Source organism: Micrasema longulum, unplaced genomic scaffold (assembly GCF_059751315.1).
Source record: "Micrasema longulum isolate JH-2025_06_02 unplaced genomic scaffold, ASM5975131v1 h1tg000299l, whole genome shotgun sequence".
NCBI classification, from domain to species: Eukaryota; Metazoa; Arthropoda; class Insecta; order Trichoptera; family Brachycentridae; genus Micrasema; species Micrasema longulum.
This window is the reverse complement of record NW_028277503.1, coordinates 344189-359145: the sequence shown is the minus strand read 5'-3', so window position 1 is coordinate 359145 and position 14957 is coordinate 344189. Positions and strand designations below refer to the sequence as shown.

Genomic DNA, 14957 nt, shown 5'->3' with positions numbered 1-14957 from the left:
TTGTAACAAAGATTATTCACCATTAGACAATTGCTTGAGATATCCAGAGCTTTTGTAACTAATAACTATACTACATATACTAATAACTATAGTCCTTAAAATATAGATTGATTAAAATGACAGTTGCCAAATGTCACTAGGAAATTACTGATCACTGATCATGTATCAATCAAATCGATTTTATCATGCAAACATGAAACTCTGTTTCCGAAAATTGATATAAAAACGTAAAAACAAGCCTATTATAGTGCGTTTAAGACAATTATTCACCAAAAAATAAGACATTTATACTTTTTTTCATGAACAACATCAAATGAATTATTTTTTTATTCAATTGATTTACATTTATCAATTTGTCCATCTCTAACATTTTTGCAAAATGATGTAATCTTGTAAAAACGTCGTTAATAATTAGGTTTATTTTAGTTTTTAATCTGATTTTATATAATTATATTGATTTATATGTCAAGCATTGTATTAAAAAAATAAATCAACATGCCAGATACCAATGATTTTTCATGTGTCGATATTAATCACTCCTTAGACGTTACTAGAAAGTTATGCCGTCACTTTTGCTGACAACTGTCTTCTAATCAAGCTATACTTTAAGGACTATAATGATTTCTTAGTTTATTAACTAGTTGCAGACTTTCAAGAATTTAATACACTTTTATTGGACTTTCCTTTTCATCGTCCGCATTGTTAAATTAATGTCAAAAAATGAAATTAATTAGCTTTTGTACTGTGTTATTTTGTAACCGTTTAAAAGGAGGTTCCGGGATGTTGTTCTCTTCAATATGCATTGAGTCTATATAATTATTCTCTATAATAATAGAGACACTGATGTACAATAGTACACAAGCAAAAATGCAATTTAGAAGACTACTTTAAATCACATTGTTGCTTTATTTTACTCTGCAATATTAATAATTTTTGACTTACATAATACATCTGTGGGTTACCTAAGGTCTATTTTTTTTTAATAAAATGTATTTTTAACCCTATTATTGAAATCCTGGTTTAACTAGGCGCGTGTACATGGCAATGTTTAGTTCCATGGCATTTCTACTACATGTCCATCGGCCTTGTAAGAAATACGCAGAGAATAGAGAGAAATAGAGATTTTATCAATTGACCTGCATAATAAGACGGGTTGTGGTCCTGAGGTGGTGTAGCAGACACTTAATCAGGAGGTCTGAGGTTCAAATCTCACTCTACCACAGATTGCTTCCAAATGCATAACATGCTTTTTATGACTAAAGAAAATGTCTATAAAATTTAAATAATGCAAACATTAAAAAGTATGTACCTATATATCTAACACTTTAATAAATCATAAAATCACCAAAAGCACTACGACTTTGTGTCTGTAAAAAATATTCAAGCCATAAACAGAACAAAAATTTTGGCATAAATATTATTGTCTTTGTCCTCCTTTTCTGTCTATTATAAAAAATAGGGTTTTTGCATTAAATTAATATGATAATTTAATACATACAATTTTTTAATCAATTAATATTTATACATAAAGATACTTTTTATTATATACAACATAATTGTAGTTATGTATATCTATGTAAAATAAAATATTTGTAAGCATAAATTATTCACATATTTGTAGTGAATGAAATGAAAATAAAAGTAGGATTCTACACGCTTTAATTGTCATCTCCTTTTCAGGCAAAATCACCCGAGGGCAATTATTTAAAAAAAAATTTTAGACAAAAACAATTCTTGTTGAGATTATGTTTTACTACCGTCAAACGCGTTTATTCAATTTAGTTGCTGTGTTAAAATAGCAAGGTTTTAAGAAACCGTTTTCAACAATGTATGGATTATGGAATTTTTAATTTCGTGCTTATATTGTCCATTTCAAATAACTTTGTTTTTAAACATATAATATGAATTTATCTATTGGGGATAAAATAAATCTATTTTCGTGACATATGATTACTTAATGTAAGAATTTCAAGAAGGTAATAAGTTTAATAATTTCTCTTGATTGACACTTTCATTGACATTTGAAATTTATGTGAAATTAAGTGATAACAATAGACGAAGTTTGATCATAACTGATTGATAAAATTGTTCGTGATTCTAATTTCCGGATTGCGCTGTATTTAATAATTTATTTTTTCTACTTCATATTGTCCAACTTAAATCATCTATATATAAACAAAGTTATCAAAAATGAATAAAATAAAATTTATATATGCGTTATAAAATAATCAAAAAATGATTTTACGCATTTTTACAATGTGTCTCGTATTTAATAATTCAACAACAGAAAACAGTTTGACAAAATGAATATTTATTTAGGTATTTTTTTTTAAATGTATTTTAAAAACATTGTCTATTTTTAACGAATTGAAGAATTGTATTATATAATATTTTTATGTATTACGGGTTTGAAATTGAATGTGATAGAAACTTAATTGATAAAAGATAGTGTAAAGATACGGAATTAAGTTGTTTGTGAAATTTCTGTATATTTGACGTGATGTTTCTGTATATTTTTGAATTAATAAATATTGATTTATGATTAGGTAGCAAAATTAAAACCGTTTGATGATTGTTTTGTATGTATGTATTTCAAATAACCGTCTTATGTTGGTCATTAGATCATTGATATCTTGATTCATATATACATACACCTAAATATTATTACATAACAGTTAATTCTAGTTTTTAATTATAGAAACCAAAAAAAAACATTGATATAGGCATAATCTCCATTTTAAAGACAAATAAAAAATATAAAAAATAAAAATCATTGTTACATCTTCGATTCTTTACAATTTTAAGAAATTTTTGGATGTGATACACAATAAGAAAGTTTAGTGGTTCAATAGACTATCAAACTAAGCAAAAAAAATTTTTCATTGCTATGATTTTACAAAGTTCTGTAATTTTCAAATTACTCCACTTGTGATGTCATCGGTGAGCTTAGCTGTCAAAATACACTAAACATTGAAAAAAAATTGCTACTTGGAAACCAGAAATCTATAACACTATATTTTTCAAAATTTTCTTTACTCTCCTTTTTTTGGACCGTCTCTCCACTTCGGATACTGGAGCTATCATATAAAAAAAATATGTTATGTTCTAAGTGGCCAGTAACATGAACAATCATTGTGGCCAGGATCTAACAGAATATGGAAGGCAATTTGAATTTTTGTTTGTACCCACACAAACTTGCAACATTGCTAAGTAATTATTTTTCATCATTTTTTTCATACATTTTCGAATTGCCGTATAATTAAATTCTCTGGTTTTTTCCACGTGTAAGAAAACATTTTTTTATATTCAATTTTCCATAGCACTGAATTTCGTCATTATTATTAATTTGTTAGTAATTTGTCTTTACTTGCTTTTTACTTTATGGTTTTAAGGTTTTATTATTTAATTGCAGTGTGTTTGATGTCGGTCCTTACATTTTGTGTTGGTTTCCAGTGAATTTAAAATGAATAGCAGTCAATTTGATTAATTTGCATGTTTTTTATAGGTATACTTTAGTGTTATTTTTTATTAACAGAAGTAAACATGTTTTAAACAAAGACGCGAAACTCATTTGTTTATAAGTCCTGACTTTGTGCAAAGATTTTTTGGGCTGTAAATAATATAAATTCATATTGACTGTACACAATGAAAAAACACATCAAAGTTTAATTTAACAAATACATAAATATGTGTAGGACATATCCAAATAGTTTATTATTGTCTATTATCCTATTTCAAATTAATTTAAAATCGCCATTATAAGCAACAATATTTAGAGTTTGTCCAAATGTTTGCAGACAAAGACTGGATTTCATCCCCTAGGGATTTATTAAGATTAACTTTTTACACCAGACACGGAGAACATTTAAGAGAAGGAAATATGGAAGTCTAGGCATTTACTGGGCTTATGACCTGTCATTGGCTGCTTTAAGTGACACACACTGTATAACATTCACCATTTCTACATTTCTATGTGTTTGAACATATTTTACCATATTTCTTCCATTCTCCCATGTTGATTTTTTGTGTTATGTGGCCATTTAAACCAGCCAATGACCGATCATAAGCCCCGTAAATGCACAGGCTGCCATATATCCGTCTCCAAATTATTATAAACCTGGCTCACAATCGTAATGATAAATAATCAGATCCCTCATATTTTTAAACTGATTGTTAGTTACCAATAATATTTTGAGCATACTCAAGTCTTTGTAGACAACAACTGGATGTCGTATAAAATTATTCAGATTTACAAAAACAAATTACAAATGTGTGCATTAAAATGTGCGAGTAATTTCTAACCGCCGATAAGCTTAATCTTAATATTTTACTACTAAAATGGCAGGCTTAAAATTAATTCTAGCTATCTCTTAGCCACCTTATGTTCAAGAGACACACTTTAGTGACTTGAATGTTGGATTAAATATATACGCAATGTATGTCAGTCATACAGTCACCCAATTTAGTTGTTTTTTTTCACACTATATATTTCATTGCTGTTTTTCTTTTAACCTGTCTCTTGTGCTCCTCACTGCTCGCGAGCATTGTTACCGAGGTTTTTGTATGATTACATATTGATTCTTTAGTATTTGTCAGATTTCACCACTTGCATCTCGTATCTTAATTATATAATTCCAAAACCTTAAGAACCAAATAAAACTGCTAACTTGCCAATCTGTATTATGGCAAAAATATTTCGTGAAATCTCTTAATTAAAAAAATGCTGAGATATTTATGCTACTCCACCAAAAATTTAAAAAATATACAGGTGTTCTTTAAACCCTGTCACATCCGAAACCACGATGATCAGTATGGGCAAGCAGACATATAAGCATATTTAAAAGAATATTTAGAACAAAGAAAATTTAAAAAATATTTAAAAATAAAAAAAACAAATGGTTGCTTACTTCTGCAGGGGAATGTGAGGGGAGCGCAGCGCAATATCAGACTCCGCCCCCCTCGTTTCTCCCCTGCAGAAGTAAGCAATCATTTGCTTTTGTTGATATTTTATTTTTTAAATTTTTTTTCTTTCAAAAAAATATTTCAATGTGCCAATATGTCTTCTGGCTCATACTGATCATCGTGGTTTCGGATGTGACAGGGTTTCATGAACACTCTGTATATATATGTGCATACATGTAGTTTATTACACATTATTTGAGACATAAGTCCCAACTCCATGGGACTAAAAGTCCTGTGTTGAGATGGGACGAGCAATTAATTGACACAGACACATGAGTATATCACCACAAATATAGCATCAGAAACACAAAAAATAATTCAAAAAACATATATGGCACATCAATATGGTAAACAGTAAACTCAAACATTTGGAAAATATATAGTGGATGTTAAAGTAAATATTGCTGTATTGACTCAGTAATAAAATATTTATTTTACAGAAACGGTATCATCGACCTATCAATACACATAGACACGTCCACAAAATAGTACACGGGTATGTTTTCGTGTCACAAGTAGTGACACAAAAACGTACCCATAGTTACCAAGTTTGTTTATTTACACTAGGGCTGCATTCAACGAATATTATATATTTTCCTTTATTAGATATTATTATTAATAATAGATTATTTCCTTATAATTTCGACCCATTTATTTTTTTCACTGGATTTTGGGGATGCAAAAATAACATTAACTAACATTTATTATATTTTTAAAATGTATTCCTATCAATGCATCTCTGTAAGTAAGAATAGCTTCGCAATTGAGCCACTAGGCATAGTTTGACGTTTACAAAAAATAATATTTATATTTGAATATGAATTATTTTAAGCTTTGTTAATTACTCATGAACAAATATTTATCAATGAAAAGTTATAAAATCCTTTTAGAATGTTTATTTACGCTTTCATGACACAAGCAGGCGTTTTAATTTTGATTCTAAATGTCACATCTGGCCAGCGGTTAAAGAACGACTAAATACATTTTGGGAATTACTGAGCATTTAGATATCGATTATTAGTGTCATCATTTTTGAGGGCTCAGGGAGCGTCTATGTGTATCAATAGGTTGATGTATGGCATAATTTGCCTTTAACATACCTTATATACAATGAAAAAATATGATTTAAAAAAATTAATTCCATAACTATAGTAATAGTAAGCAAGTAAACACACATACATATTAAATAAACCTTTTCACACTTAAAAAAAACCTAAGAATTATATTGTGAGTAAAAAAAATACTTTGCTGGTTACCTTAAAGATAAATCCCAACATACTAAGCGCCTCATCTTGTAAATACAGTGTATATTACTAATGACAAAAAAAAAATTACAGTGCACAGTTGTGCAATTGTATGTCACATGTATTTTTTCTTTCTACAAATATTATTAAAAGGAAAAAATATTCTAGCTATTTGTGTAAATGTGAGAATGCGCCTTATCACTAAAAAATGTAATGTGTCGGGGTAGAGTCCTTTCAAAATCACTATGGCATTGTTTTCCCTCCATATTTGCTCATCTTTTTTCAGCTGCTGGATGATTTGTAGCTTGTAGGGATGGAATTTCAAATATTTCTTCAAAATGTTGTGTACTGAGAACTTTTTGTTGCCTGTAGATGTTGCAACCTTACGGTTGGATGTGCGTAAATTTCTCAAAATGTTGTTTCTCACACGGTTTAAGTTTTCCAGACCCAAAACAGAAATTGAAGATTCGGGTCGAGGTTCATTTTCAACTGATCCAGTTCTTTTAAACTTCTACACCAACGTCCATATTAACTGGTTCAATGGCCATATTTGGATATCGAACTGTGAATAAAAACGCCGCTTAGTCGCATTGGTCAAATTCTTGTTTGCGAAATACGCCTCAACCGCGTAAGCCTAGTGGGCTCTTGTTCACTGACTTGTGAACAGTAAAAAATCCGCAACACTCCCGCGTCGAACGATACTCTATCCTTCCGCTGGCTTTATTATAACCAGAGACAGCGCGATTTAAAGTGTCGAATCTGCCGGCGGACACACTATTTTTGAACCTAGGTTATTCAAAATTAACCAGAACGGACTTGGCTTGTGAGCCACTCAAATATGACTGGGTATGTTAGGTGTAGTGTTTACCAATAATATTTGACCTCATTTACACAAAAAGTATTTTTTACCAAAGGTTTTCATAAAATGCCAATTTATCTTGAATTTTTCAAAACTTTTGCACCTCAAAACCCATGCAATCATCGATATTAGAAAAGTTTTATTCTAATTGTACGACTTAAAACATTTTTAGGATTTACTAAAATACCCAGACCAAAATACGCATTAAAAAACATTTTTAAAAACAGTTTTTTTTAAATAATTGTTTCAGATAATGAAAACATAAAATAAGTTTGTCTTGTGAAAACATAATTCTGTTTGCATCAAGCCCTTCCCAGCTAAATTCAAATGTAATAAAAATCAAGAATAATCGCACCCCTACTTCAAGGGCCCCACAAGTAAAAAAACACTGTGTTTTAAGAAATAGAACGTTAAGGCTGTAGTCTGGTAAAACGAATGCAAAATTAAGAAATCATACAATTTTGCCATTTTAAAACGAATGTTTTTTTTAATCGCGCAGTAATAAAAAAATAAAAAAATAAAAAAACTTAAATTCTATAAAAACAATATTTTTGAAAACGATTAAATAATTAATCTGCCGGTCTAAAAGTAATTATATTAAGTATATTTTTAACAGAAATACCTTTAAAAAATATTGTTTTTATCTAATTCATGTTTTTTTATTATTGCGCGATAAAAAAAAAACATTAGTTTTAAAATGGCAAAACCGTATGATTTCCTAATTTTGTGTTCATTTTACCAGACTACAGCCTTAAATGGAATTTGGAATGTAGTACACTTGCCAAACTGACATAACTAAAAAGTTCATTAAAACTGCACACAAGTGCATAATGGCTCTCTAACATGATATTTATTTACAGTCATAACATATTTATCAAGTTTCTAAATTAACAATTAAAGATATTTTTAAATAAATAATTGTTTTTATTGATTATATATTACAGTATTTTTACATTGAGTACGTTGTTACAAATGTCAAAATCTTCTCATTCATTTTTCTCAGTTTGACGCATTTGTGGTACTCTAGACAGGGGTGTGAAATAATCTTAATTAATTTGCCGACATCTTGCATATAATTTCTATGATACAAACAATAATTTTCTAGGGTCAGATATGGAAAATACGACATTCCTCGTATTATTAAACTTACATTTATTTCAACAGAGATGGAAAACATTTTTGAGACGGAATAGCTTCTTTAAATTTTTGCAGTTTCAATATGGAACTATACATAGGAATCTTTTCGAAAATTCTGAGATGCCAGTTTTGTAGGAGGGGGTTCATTAGATTATTGTAATTTTTGCCAGTGTGAAACCGAAGTGACATTTATTTTCCTAACTTTACAATAAGTTGGATTGATTGTTGAAAGTTACTTCACATGTAGATCTCCTTTACTTTAGTTTGAAAGTATGAAAAAAAAAATTGTCATAAAATATGCATGTATTTTAACCCCTTACTACATCTAAGTTATAGTACAGATTAAAGGTAAGATATAGCAAATATTGCATTGTCCTTAAGTTAACTATAGGGTATTTTCAGATATCGGGAATACCATTGACAATTCTATGTTTGGTAAGGGGTTAATTTACAACTTACTGATTTCAATTTTCTTGTTTATATTTAATTGGAAATTACGCTGTGAAATTTAAATTTGTATTATAAATGTGTATAGGTGGTGATTATTAATAAAATAAATTCCATATTTTTACATTCTTATTTTGTGTCTTATTATTGTTTACTCCCTCTTTGTTAAGGAAAATACCAAAGATAAATTCTCTGTGGTTAATTTACACTGGTCCCGGGTTCAATTCTCAGTAGTCTAATTGAAATATTTACCCATTAGGTGGTTTTTCACTACTATTCATAATTCCTGGACTGGTGCTTGAAGCATAAGAATGATTACCTTACCTCATGTTTATTACAAATGATCACTGATTAGAGTATGTATGAAATATGTAAACAACAGTTTACCCGTCTCGAAACCAGTAAAAACCAAAGTCGGTAAGTGGTCAATACAATTATTTAGTAACATTTAATAACACCTTATGACTTACCTGTTTGCAAGATATCGTCGCTGCGCCGGCAATACGAGTATCTATTGTAACTGTTAAGTGACATTTAAAAAAAATAGGGAGATAATATTTGAAACAATTCTACCTTTTGATGATGGTTTTTTTTTTTATGTGATTTTTTATTGTTATCAAAAACATAAGTTTATTTTGTTGAAACAAAATTGTGCAATCTTAATGAGAAATTAAAGCTACTTCATAAAAATAAAAATCACTTAACAGATATATTAAGTAGGTATGTATATGGCTTTCCTACTAAAACATTTCTCTAATAATCTCTCCTTTTTTCCTCTCTTTTTATTCCCTATTCGCATTGTTGACTGGGAGGTATCGATACTTTATATACACATATTGCTAGTTCTATTTTTGTACCTGTTTTGTAATATTTTTTTCGCGCGTGTTTTAAAGCTTAAATAATATAAAACCCATTTTATTTTAGTGGTTAGTTGGAAGAAATTGCCATTTGGCAATACTCCCAATAATCAGCGTCGGATCTAGCGCCCCGTCACATACTGAGAAGGGACGGGAATATCGTCTATATATTATGAAATATCCTAAAAGCCAATTTTTCGAAATGCTTTTTTTAACAGAATATGATTCTGTGAAATTCTTTTATTTTATGCATAATCTTAAATGCTAAAAATGCTATTCTTTTTAAGTTATTCAATAATTTTTATTTATCTTAAGCGCCAAACACTCTAAATCATTTAACTGAGCTATCCTAAATCCCTAGAATACTCTTGAAAGGCAATTAAACTTTTAATTTTTCACATGATTTTTTACTTTTAATTTACTCTGAAACATAGAGTTTCTATTCCAAAAATCGCTCTCCTGCATATCTTATGTTTTGGCGTTTAGGATAATTCAGAATTAAATAGACAATATACATATTAAGTATCTTTTTTGGGTAATACCGTATTACCAACATACACGGTATTACCCAAAAAAGATACTTAATATTTATAACAGTGACCGTGAAAACCTTCGCACCTATTTGACAATATACATGTTTATAAATTAATAGGAGCATATTATTCTCCCCTCTCCTGTGAGCATGTGTCTGGTTTTTTTAGATCAACTGAACCTACGGTAGGTCCGGCTCTGTGCCAATGTCCAAAGTTAAATGAATAAATTAGGTATGTTGATGTCATATTTCGAAAAAAGCAGTTCAAATATGAGCTTGACAGGTTTTTGGTTCAGTAAAAGAAATTATAAATTGAAGATTGAAAAAAAACTTTTTGAACATTTTGTTTGTTTCCCAATTATATGCTAATTACTTTTATAGTTGGTAAAAGCCAAAAATATAATAATTATTGTCCAAATTAGTTTCACAGCAGAGATTATGCACGAACTTTTACAGTAAACAGAAAATCAATTATATTTTAATTAAAGCGTGTTGAGGCCTTTTACCATTTAATTTATATAAAGAGAAGTCATTTTAAATAAAAGAGACTTAAAAGTTAGAAGACTTTATGAAAACCATGTTTTTTTTCAAATTGAAAAAATATCGATAAAAGTTTTTCTGAACAAAGTAGGTACCACAGCTACCAAAGTAATTACTGATGACAACACCAACACTTCATTCTTATCTATTTTTAATTTATTTTTATAATACCGCGCATGCGTTTTGCGCACACGGTTTGTTTCGTTCTTACTACGCTGCCTTAATTTGATTTAATAAAATTGACCAATGAAAAAATCAGGAAATCGCATTGGCCAATAAAAACAATCTTCATTTTGCGAATGAGTACGGAATATTCGTAGGATCAAACGACCGAACATAATATTTTATTTTTATTCGCCATTCACGGCAATTCTCGGATTCGATTTTTATTTGTGTCGTTTTCGGTTTATCTCGTGTGTATTATGCGCGTATATGTATGAATTATTTATTTAGGTTAGGTAGTCGTAATAGTTTAGTCGAATTCGCGTTAAATCTATTTTTTATCTAACGAAGGCTGTGTTCGAGTGTAAGCGCCTCAGAATTTAAAATATATTTTCGTAATCAGTGCACGGTTCCTTTCCTGGCGGTTCTCGACTATTATTATCTCGATGTGTCAAATCGCGATCGAGTCGTTGTCGAGAAATCACGCGTAGAAGTAGTACACCTATTTGACTTTTAAGATGTGTAGATAGTGAACGATATCTTTCGGACTCGCGGAAACGAGTCGGAGCAAGGCCAAGGATGGGGGTATGTCTGGACAAGCCCGTGACGGAGAAGTATAACGAGCAGGGCACCGGCAATGGGCTCAGCTACGGGGTGGCGTCCATGCAGGGCTGGCGCGTGGAGATGGAGGACACGCACGTCGCCGAGACGGGGCTCGGCGACCTGCCCGAGTGGTCCTTCTTCGCAGTGTTCGACGGGCACGCGGGGGCCAGCGCTTCGGCATACTGCGCCTCCAATTTGCTGGACACTATTCTCCAGACGGACGAGTTCCGCCAGCGGCAGGTAGCCAAGGGCATCCACGCCGGGTTCCTGCGCTTCGACGAGGAGATGCGCGAGCTGCCCGAGGTGGCGCGGGGGTCGTCCGGCTCTACGGCGGTGTGCGCCTTCGTGTGCCCCGACAGGGTATACCTGGCCAACTGCGGCGACTCGCGCGCCGTGCTGTGCCGCGGCGGCGCGCCCGCGCTGTGCACGCGCGACCACAAGCCCGTGTTGCCCGAGGAGCGCGAGCGCATCTTGCGCGCGGGAGGCTCCGTGATGATCAGCCGCGTCAACGGCAGTCTCGCCGTTAGCCGCGCGCTGGGCGACTACGCGTACAAGAGCGTGAAGAACCTCGGGCCCTGCCAGCAGCTCGTATCGCCGGAACCCGAGGTGTTCGTGTGGGAGCGAGACGCCGAGAACGACGAGTTCCTGGTGCTGGCCTGCGACGGCGTGTGGGACGTCATGTGCAACGAGGACGTGTGTTCCTACGTGCGCGCGCTCCTTCATATCACGGACAACCTGCAAGATGTGGCCAACCGCCTCATCGACACGTGCCTCGCCAAGGTATTATGCACTATATCAATCTTCATCCCCCTTTCCGCACCCATTGGTGCATAAGGCACTATATTATAAACCGAATGGAGCGTAATTTGATCTTAATATGTTACATGAAGGTTAGGTGATCAGTATTACACTGCGGGTGCCTGTCCGGATACAATGAAATATTGCATTTCGAAACGGCTTTAATTCATATTTCACGTCCAGGAATCGAACCCGGGACCTCAATGATGTTAGGCGAATGCGTCCACTACTGCACGATGAAGTGGATTTATCTTCACTCTATTCCTTATTCAGGACTTTTGAAAACACCTGGTTCTATTTCTCACTCTGAATGATATTCTTCATCAGCCTGGACACAGAGAAAACATATTTAGTAATATTATAACATATTTCCTTTGTCATACACAGTCCGATGACGAGCCTCCCATTATGTAGCTCTAGTAAGTTCCATTGTTTCATATGTAAGTGCTATATAGTTTTAGACCAAAAAATTAACATTGCACATACGTATGCTGCTTTGCCCTTACTATAAGTTTGTGTTTTTTTGTTTGTAAATATTGTGCAAAGTAAAATTTAGATACTAGGAAAACACTTATTTGAAATAAAAAATTCTAAAATATTTGATCAAATAAGTACCTACTTCCTACATTTATCATTTCCAATGTTTAGTGCTAAAACAAAAATTGTTTTGTGATTAATACATTGTTGGGATCATAAAATATTGAGGTTATGTTATTCATAATGTGTTAACTTATTGGATCCTCTTTGCTGATAGCACAGTATCGCGCATAGATGTCACATTTCAGCTGAGCTACATTTATTTATCTTTTATAGGTTTCTAATGAAATGTATTTATAAAACCTTGATTATGTAACTGACATCATAATGAAAGATGACAGAAGATATAATATTGAGAATTAACATTCATTATCATTATTCAAATTGAATGACCTAAGTGTTCTATTTGGTTTTCTTGCTAGGCATATCTTTATGTTTTATCATTTTTAAATAAATACATAGTGACACCAGCAATAATTTCGATGCACAAATATGAGTTCTTTTCCTTATGTTACTAGTCTCGTTTCATTATTATTTGTAACATATCTTACAATATTGAAATTATAAAACACCTACAGTATAATTTCATTAATGTCAATCCACCCTAATTTTACTGTGCTGTGTGGATTTAAAGGGAATACAGTCTGAACGTTTGGTGGTAACTAGCGAAGATAGCCAGCGAGAGTCCTATATAATTTCAAGTTTGAGATATATTCACACCTTTTAAACATTGTGTTAAACCAGTCATTCCTCAAGTGGTCTATATCGACCCCCCAGGGGTCTGTTACAACCTGCAAAGGGTCCATTAAAGTGAAAAAAAATATATATTAGGGGTCCAACAGATGTGAATGGGGGTCTACGTGGATCCCATGTAGACAGACCGTCACTAAAATTTTACTGTAAATGTAATAATCTACCTAACACAGATAGTATCTTAGAAGGTACTTACGTAATAATTTCATAGAATAGACATACAATTCCTAATTATATGTATATTTAATATAATTGTCACGCACCATTGTTCTTGGACTTTGCAACAATGGTGATTGGACTCATAAAGGTAATAAACCAAAATCAGTGATCGAACATCCAATTTCCAAGATAAAGAATAATGTTTTTTTCCAAGTAACTTAGCCTTGTACATGGCAGGTAAGGCTACTAAAATACAGGGGTCCAAATATGTTCATATAATTGTTTAGTAAGCCATCCGCTTTGTGGCCGCAGTACGTGTGACTTGTAAAACCTCGCACATTTGATACCAGTAGCAGCGAGTTGGATTTAATAAAAGCTGCCGCAGTAAGGTACGCATTGACACATGTTGCACCGGTTCGACACTGGCTGTCTGCCGGAGTCAGGCTAATATTTGCAAAAATGACGGGAACTTTAATCAATTACTCCTTCACACTGATTTTTCTTTTATTTAAAAATTTCCCGCTGTACAGTAAACCTTATAGAAGTGAGTAGTTCTACGTCAGCTTCAAAAACACATTTGAAGTTGATGAATTTCTTTAAAAAATTAGAAAGTAGGGGGTCTATGAGACAGAAAAGTTTAAGGACCTTTGCTTTAAATTGTTCATAAGTTATATTTTGCTTATACTCACTACTCACATATACAAAGTAAAATAAAAAATGAGCAATAAATAAAAATATTCTTTAATAAAATAATGTAACCTGCTAACAATCTTTGAGATTGCAATCAATCTCAGAGGCAGACTGATGGAAATCCTTACGTCAAATGTTCAAAAGAAGCCTAAAGAATCTACTTTCTCTAAGTGATTTCTAATAATTTATAGAATTTATTTGTATTTTCAGTATCTTAATACACTGGTTCTTTCATTGTAGGAAATTAAAAATAAGTACATTAATCTAAATAGTATGCACATCTGAGAAGATTTCTGCTTGGGAATTTATATTTTTTTCCATGTGACTACACTTTGCTTCATATATGGCCACGCTGATGATTAAACATCCGTTAAATGCACTATTAGGTGCGGACAGGGAATGATGATGATATCAATATAGCAATGTGTGCACAACAATGAACATAAATAAATTAGTATAATGTTCAAACTAACTGATTTTTCAATCCGGAAAAATTTAATTTCAGCAGCAGAATATATGTAATCACTTAAAACATGCTTTGTTGCAGTAATACAATATTTATAATTCTTAATTATCAAATAATTTTGATTATAATCCATGTTTCTACAAAATAGGTCTGTGTTACAGTCGTTAACCTTGATTATATTGGAATAATGATTAAAATGCAGCTGATGAAT

General features: G+C 32.0%; 1 protein-coding gene across 1 annotated transcript in view; it reads left to right on the top strand.

The window, feature by feature from the left end:
• The first annotated feature begins 10725 nt into the window (after positions 1–10725).
• The window catches only part of alph (protein phosphatase alphabet), a 24225-nt gene continuing 19993 nt past the window's right edge, over positions 10726–14957 (top strand). The window contains exon 1 of the mRNA XM_088224580.1: positions 10726–12123. Coding sequence (XP_088080706.1) covers positions 11320–12123 — 804 coding nt within the window. The 5' untranslated portion in view covers positions 10726–11319. The remainder of the gene's footprint in view (positions 12124–14957) is intronic.